The following is a 7,862-nucleotide window of genomic DNA, read 5'->3' on the forward strand; positions in this document are numbered from 1 at the left end:
GTCACACTATGCGACTTCAGCCGCGCGGCAACTGCAACCGCGACGGCTGTTCCCGTTAACTAGTAATCCCCCCTCGAAAACCGGCGCGACTGCAACCACAACTAGAAACAAGAAAGTTTGTTCTACTGGCGACGGTTGCAAACGCGCATCCAATCAGCAAACGCCTTTGAGCCACGTCATGCGGTGGCAACATTGAAAATAGTTCATCATGGCGGATAACAAGAATATGGATGACACGTGTATAGAATCCAGGTTGATCGAACTCATCCAGTCTCACGAATGCCTGTGGGACTTTAATTCTTCATTTTATCGAAGAAAAGATAAAAAAGCGCAGGCATGGCGTGAGATTAGTGAAAGTCTCGGCGTTGATCGTAAGTACCATTTTTAGATTTCTGGATATAGAATGTTGATTGTTTTTAGTTTGGTAACGACAATATTGATTTAAATATAGCTAAAGTACTAAGTAAAAAATTCCACCATCTCCGAACGTCGTTTCTGAGGATTAAAAAAAAAGTAGATGACAGCAGGCGAAGTGGATGTGGAGAACACGAAATATATAAACCAACGTGGGAACATTGGTCGTCTATGAGTTTTCTTTTAAATTCATACAAGAAAACGATGTCACCGCTGTCGTCATACGATGTAATTATATAAGTTATATATATTTTATATATTAAAGTAGGTAAAAATTAATTAAATATAGCCTATTTCTATTTATAGTTAAATCAAACACAATCCACTTCTGGCTGCATATCTGATGAGGCAGAAGAAGCAAATATAGATGTGCATGATGATAATGAAATGTTAAATGAAAGTATTTCATTGTCACCATGTACATTTGATGCACAGCCACCTAAGAAGAAAAAAAAGATGGCAGAAAAGGAGAAAGAAAATTTTTACAAATGTGCAATGAATGTAAGTTATTTAAAAATGTATAATTTATTTATTTATAGTTTACAGCTCAGAGTGAACAACTAAACAACTCAAAATTATTGAGTAAGTGTTCACTTTAGTAACTGATACTATAAATATTACACAAATACAAAGATTATTATTAAATAATATGACTGAAAACCTGATCTGCCTTTTCATTTAAGATTGTCTATTAAATATTTTTTCAGGCTCTCTGTAATGAACCAAAGAAGGATGTGTTCGATGAATTTGGCAATCTTGTAGCTGCCAAACTAAGAACACTTCCCCAGAAAAATGCCTTAGATTTACAGATGAAAATATTTTCACTTATTGTAGAAGAAGAAAAAAATATTATGAATAATAATTAATTAATAAATATCTTTCACTTATTGTATCAAAGTTGTATTTCTTAACTCAAAATAGTGTATCATTTATAATGACATAATCATAATAATTCCAAACTTTTTAAATATTTTTACATTTCACATTTATTATAAATAATTTTATAAACAAATTTCATCTCATTGCCATTCTACTTGGCCTACAGTATTAAAATATGTCTTGAATTCATCACGGATTGCTTTTGCCACTGTTGTTGATGGATTTAAATTACGACTGCTTTCCAAGGGTGTAAACTGTTGATGTTGCTCTCCAAAGTTGTCACTGGTAGCAACTGTGAGATAAGATTTTATTTTTCTTTCCCGTAACATGTTGTGAAGAACACAACATGTTAGGATGATTTTTGCAGCCTTATCCGGGGATAATAAAATCACTGTAGAGAAGACTCGCCAAACAGAAGTGAGGATGCCAAATGCATTTTCGACAACTCTCCTTGCTCTTGATAATCTAACAATAATTTCAATTTGAATTAAATTAAACAGTTTTCATTAGTTATACACTAATAATAATAATAAACTGTCTTAAATAATTAATATTAAATAGCTCTTTTACCTATAATTAAAGATGGATTTCTCAGCTGTCAACTGTTTCATTGGGTAAGGCCTCATTACTCGTGAAGACATACCAATTCCTTCATCCGTAACAAATACATATGGAATTGGCTGTCCTCCACTTTGAAGAGGACTATCTGGTGGAAAGTTTAACTTTCCATCATCAATGGCTTTCTTCAGATTTGATGCATTCCAAATCGAAGAATCACTTTGTCTCCCATTAGTGCCTGCATCCACATATGTAAATGAAAGATCTGCTCGCACTATTGCCATCATAACCACACTATAAAATCCTTATTTGGAAAAAATAGAGTTTTAGCAAACAGAATAACTGAGTACAACCTTAAATAATTGACTAATAACAAAAATACTACCTTTGTAATTATAATAAGCAGATCCAGATTGCTTAGGACATATGATTTGTACATGTTTTCCATCTATTGCACCAAGGCAATGAGGAAATTGCCACATTTCATCAAATTCCTAGCAATATCTTCCCATTCACATACTGTAGATGGTACCTTAGAAAAATAAACAATTTTAAATTGATGTAGCCAATATAATAATAAAGTTAAAAATCAAAATAATATGAATTTCTTTAAGAGCATTTGAAATAAATTTTTTCTGCACAATTTTTTTTCAAATTAACATTATTGAGATATACCTTGTGTTGTATATTTGTCAAACATATCTTGATAGTAACATTAAATGTATTAAAACTGAATTAATACAAAAGTTAAATGCTATATTTGATATAAATCAAATCTGAATTTATGAAAGTTATTGTTAGATTTATTTGATTACATTTAATAATATACAATTGAATAAAATAAATGCTTACATAAAAGAAAAAAATATATCAATTAAAAATGAATTAAATCATTCAAGCTTTCTTCTGAACAACACTTACCCTCAAATATTCACTTTTATAAGATTGATAAATGGCATCCAAAACTTCTGGGATAATGACTGATATTGTATTATGGGCCACTCTAAATTGGTATGCCAAACTACGAAACGTTTCTCCTAAATTATATATGAACCATTTTAATCGTAAGATTGCATAAAATATAAATTAAATACAAAATATATTCTTACCGGTAGCTAAATAACGAAGTGTCAACGAAAGACGTTCTCCGGGTGAAATAGAACCTCGAAGATGTGTATCTTCTTTAGCTATTACGGGGGTTATCTTCCTTAAAATACTTTGGAAAGTATTTGTATCCATACGGATATATCCCCTATAACCTTCGGCATCCGAAAGCCTTAATTCGTTCATCAGCTGGTGGAAGCACGATTGTTCAGCCCGTTTATTTTCATTTCGCCAAGTTTTAACCCAGCATGAGCGTTTTTTCTTATTTTTTTCTTCGTGTATTCTCGCGAGCTGTAACAAAATTATCGCCTTTTTTCTCTTATTCATTTCAGAAAAGGAACTGCTTGCCATTTTAATAATAAAAGTGGCTAAAATTCCGTAAATATTCTGAAGTAGAAAGTAAAATGTCGGTAAACTCACGAAAGTAGACAAAAAACAAGCTACTGTAATTTTATTGGTTTATTATAGGGTCACGTGTTTCGAGTTGCAACTGTCAAATCGTCGACGACGGTAGGTAAACCGCAATCCATTTTCGAATCGTAGAAACTAGATAGCCCTATTTCAAAATTGAAGGAATACACATAAGCCTTCCTCTCAGGCCATTGTCTTTAATGATGTTGATTGTTAAGCGCTGGAATAAAATGCAACAACACTATGTCAAGACTATATAATAGTCCGAATTTATCAAGAACAGAAAATTATTAAAATGTGTGATTAACTGAAATAATTGACAAAGAATTATACACAAAATATAACACAATTTAGACAGAATTTAACACAAAATATAAAATCTTATAAAACAATATTTCATATATATTGAAAAAGAATAGTTTGATGAGTGTTGTTTTCAATTTGGAATTAATTGGTATTTCTTTACTTTTTCTTCCATTCCGCAGTGTCTTTTCTATTAGTATATTAATAATTATAATTATTTATAATCTTAATATGCTTTTAATTAATAAAGAATATGATATAATAATTATTGTCTAACACGTAACGTATGATTTTGAAAAGTCGTTAAATATTTAACTGCAATATGATTAAATTTACCGTATTTTACGAACTATAAGACGTACTTTTTTCTTCGAAAAATTGCTTCCAAAATTCAGGTGCGTCTTATAGTCCATAGCGTCTTATAGTCCATAAAATACGGTAAATCAAATTCTGTATTGGCTTACGTCATCTTTTATGCATCTAGCAATCAATGCAATAAATAAATTTATATTGAATAACGTGAAATTGGCATCAATATTTTATTCTGTCTATGTACATTTAAATTTAAAATATATATATATATATATTTTTTAAATTTAAATTCTAAATTTTACTAATTATAATAAGTCGAGTTATCTTTAAGAATCTATTAAGTACTGTACATGTATAGGGCCTATAGTTAAATCTTGAATTTCAATACAGTATTTAAACGGTAATATTAATATTTTGGGAACATACTATACCGAAATAATATCGAGTGTGTGAGTGATAGAAAAACAATGTGGTGATAAGGATGAATTTATGTTGCTTTAAATTAAGTTTTTCTCAGAATTTAATAGATTACACCAAATTTTATTCAATTGGTGTACAGGCGACTAAGTTACTTTTCTGAATAATTTATATTATTAAATTTAATATTATATAAAACACAGATACTCTTTTCTAATCATAAAAATTACTTATTTTTTATTTGTATAAAATTAATTCTTAGATTTCAAATCGAATTGCAATTTCCTGTTCTTTATAAATGCAATAAAAGTGACATTTACACTCTCAAAAGATGTTTATTATTTTAACAAAATAACGTTATGTTAGTGACAGAATCACGAAACAACGAAGAAGACTTCATGTCTACCTTAGAATATTTATAATATTAAATTTAAGTTAATAATATAAATACTCCAGAAAAGTAACTTAGTCGCCTGTATACCAATTGAATAAAATTTGGTGTAATCTATTAAATTCTGAGAAAAACTTAATTTAAAGCAACATAAATTCATCCTTATCACCACATTGTTTTTCTATCACTCACACACTCGATATTATTTCGGTATAGTATGTTCCCAAAATACTAATATTACCGTTTAAATACTGTATTGAAATTGAATATTTAACTATACCCTATACATGTACAGTACTTAATAGATTCTTAAAGATAACTTGACTTATTATAATTAGTAAAATTTAGAATTTAAATTTAAAAATAAATATTTTAAATTTAAATGTACGTATAAAAGAGTGAAATATCGATTTCGTCTCATTCTACGTTATCCAATATGAATTTGTTTCCTCCATTGATCGATAAATGCCTAACAGATGATGTAAGTCAATACAGAATTCGATCCAAATTTGATCGTATTGCAATTTAATATTTAACGATTATTCAATAATCACACACGTGACGTGTCAGACAAAATTATTATATCATATTATTATTTAATTAAAACATATTAAGGTTATAAATACTTAAAATATGTTATTTGATACGCGTATTAATATCATGTGTATTAATTAATATATTAATAGAAAAGACAGATTGCAAAAGGGCAGAAAAAGTAAAGAAATACCAATCAATTCTATCAATAAAATTGAATGAAAATGAATAATTTAATAAATGTTGTTAAAAACAACATTTATTAAATTATTCATTTTCATTATATATGAAATATTGTTATAAAAGATAAAATATATTAAAATATTTCTATAATTTATTGTCAATGATTTTTGATTATCACAGATTTTAATAATTTTCTGTTCTCGATGAATCCGGACTATTATATGGTCTTACAATAATATTGTTGAAACTCATACTAGTGCTTAACGATCACTCTCATTAAAGATGATGGTCAGTTAATTATAAATATAAACACAATTGAGACAATCCATTTAGTAACAATGCGAGACCCATGTTAATAAATCGATCGATCGAGAAGTTTGCCAGTAATATTTAACTTAAAATGGATTCTCGTGGTCGTTGTCCTCATGAAATGAACAATGGTCATGACTTTAAAAAACACGTTCTGAAAGAGAAGGTTCTCTGGTATTACTTCAATATTGAAATATCTAGTCCCTACGATTGTAAAGTAAACTGTGGTTACCTACTGCAGTCGATTATCTGGATTTGAATTCAGTGGAATATTTCAGAGGTCGTCTGTATTGCGGTTTGTCATCAACCTATTTACCCCTATTGCGTGCATGGCTAAACTGACGATCGGCACAATTAAAAACGTCTGTGTAAGTGCCGATGAAAGAAAAAAAAATGAATAAAGCTATTATAATATTTATGTTTAATAATAACATGTCTGGTTTCTATATGAAACAATAAGGAAATATTATTAGATATATATCTATATAAACATTCATTCTTTCTGTTGTGTGCACTAAGACTCTTTTTTTCCATACCCAGATCGATGATTGATTGGATAAAATCACTGAACACTAGTAGTTGATTGGAGGTTTTCGCCATACCACTGACTGGCCACGTTTAGTTTTTCAGTTATTTTATTTGCTAACACTTAAACATGGCCGTTTTCCATTGAAAATTCTCTCTAAAAACATTCTCCTTAACAGATTGGTCATACATTGCATAGCTTTATTTCATCAACCCAGTTTTCAATACCCATCAAGTAGGTTCGAGCAGATCTACAAGAGAGGCGACTGGATGGTGGGAGACAGAACCCAACGTATCCAAAGCAGACCACGCATTAGTACTTCTTGTGGATTTACATGTCTGCATTCTATTATAGGTCTTTAAAGTTAAAGGCTGAAGACTATACCGTCTTGGCTGTTATTAAAAAATATTTAAAACAGAAAACTAAAAAAAATGATCAATGAGAAATGATTATATAATTTATGAATTACGAAATTAAAAGTTCAACAAAATTCAGCATCTGTCGTTGTGGTTAAACATAAATAGCTTTTGTTTAGTGTCCTAAAACTTTTAATGTTCAGATTCCGTGTGGAAACACGATAGATTATACGTAGATATTTATTGCATCGTCCTTGCATTCTGTATACAATAATTACGGCAAATAACATCGATATTCAGGTTTGAACTCCACAATCGTTCAATTGATCGTAACACGAAAGTAATATACAATCGATACATTTTGAGTTATAAAATTTAATTTGTATAGAATTTAATGTAAAGTAATGATACAAATTGGATTATAAAAAAATAAAGATGATACAGAATAGATTATATTTGTACCCTCAAAGTTTTACAAAGATTACAAAAATTATTTTCCTAATCTCTCTGATGTGGCTTCAAAATAATTATAAAATTGTCTCCTACTGACCTCAACATAATTAGAAGAACCGTCCCTGAAGTAGTCTCTCTACTGTACGTTAAGTGTTTTTTCTACCATTTGTGTCTTCATATGTTTTTTTTTTTTTTGTTAACAGGAGGTTGGTAGAAAATCGCGTGCTCCATTTTTTTAAAAAGTTTTTTCTTTATCAACAATGTTAGAAATATCGCGATATATTTCTGATCTCTAAATAATATGATTAATTGCTAGATTTTTTAAAAAAACAATTGACTATTTTAAGAAGATTTAAGTATTTTTATTTTAAAATCCAATATAATGTTACAGATTTTTGAATTTATTTTAATTTTTTTCTTTTTCTTTCATCAAATTTATTTAATTTTTCCATTATATCATCAATGATGTTACTAATATCCTGAAGAATATAGACTAACAAACTGTGGAAATTTTCAGTAATATATTTATGATCTAGTTTCTTATATTCTATGATATAACACCAGAAAAGATGGTATTTGAAATCGTGAATAAAACCTTTGTTCAGTATTTGATAGCGAGAAACTAAATCCCAGTGCAGGATAATCTTTTAATTCCCTCAGTGTATCTGTTTTTAATCGTCGATATTTTAAACCTATTTTCATATTTAATTTA

The 7,862-nt window shown here is 29.0% G+C and overlaps 2 protein-coding genes across 2 annotated transcripts; one reads left to right on the forward strand and one right to left on the reverse strand.

Moving 5' to 3' along the window:
• Nucleotides 1-88: 88 nt before the first annotated feature.
• Nucleotides 89-1,311, forward strand: LOC136971170 (transcription factor Adf-1-like). Its single transcript, XM_067265643.1, has 4 exons — nt 89-371; nt 452-642; nt 721-915; nt 1,122-1,311. Exons 1-4 carry the CDS (start codon nt 209-211, stop codon nt 1,278-1,280), a joined length of 708 nt encoding a protein of 235 aa, XP_067121744.1. The 5' UTR covers nt 89-208; the 3' UTR covers nt 1,281-1,311.
• Nucleotides 1,312-1,374: 63 nt separating this feature from the next.
• On the reverse strand, nt 1,375-3,338 carry LOC136971171 (uncharacterized). The gene is made up of 5 exons (XM_067265644.1): nt 2,961-3,338; nt 2,773-2,888; nt 2,237-2,383; nt 1,864-2,155; nt 1,375-1,758 (listed from the first exon to the last, which is right to left on the reverse strand). Exons 3-5 carry the CDS (start codon nt 2,331-2,333, stop codon nt 1,434-1,436), a joined length of 714 nt encoding a protein of 237 aa, XP_067121745.1. The 5' UTR covers nt 2,334-2,383; nt 2,773-2,888; nt 2,961-3,338; the 3' UTR covers nt 1,375-1,433.
• Nucleotides 3,339-7,862: the final 4,524 nt, after the last annotated feature.

The sequence above is a fragment of the Centruroides vittatus genome, unplaced genomic scaffold (genome assembly GCF_030686945.1).
Source record: "Centruroides vittatus isolate TY-2023 unplaced genomic scaffold, ASM3068694v2 contig_2348, whole genome shotgun sequence".
NCBI lineage: Eukaryota > Metazoa > Arthropoda > Arachnida > Scorpiones > Buthidae > Centruroides > Centruroides vittatus.

Bases quoted from the DNA above. Each gene is read 5' to 3' on its own strand.
- LOC136971170 (XM_067265643.1), top strand. From the start codon at position 209: ATGGCGGATAACAAGAATATGGATGACACGTGTATAGAATCCAGGTTG. The intron at 372-451 runs GTAAGTACCATT...ATTTAAATATAG, and splicing joins TGAAAGTCTCGGCGTTGATC to CTAAAGTACTAAGTAAAAAA. The intron at 643-720 runs GTAATTATATAA...TTCTATTTATAG, and splicing joins CACCGCTGTCGTCATACGAT to TTAAATCAAACACAATCCAC.
- LOC136971171 (XM_067265644.1), bottom strand. From the start codon at position 2,333: ATGTGGCAATTTCCTCATTGCCTTGGTGCAATAGATGGAAAACATGTA. The intron at 2,156-2,236 runs GTAGTATTTTTG...TTTCCAAATAAG, and splicing joins TGCTTATTATAATTACAAAG to GATTTTATAGTGTGGTTATG. The intron at 1,759-1,863 runs GTAAAAGAGCTA...AATTATTGTTAG, and splicing joins AAATCCATCTTTAATTATAG to ATTATCAAGAGCAAGGAGAG.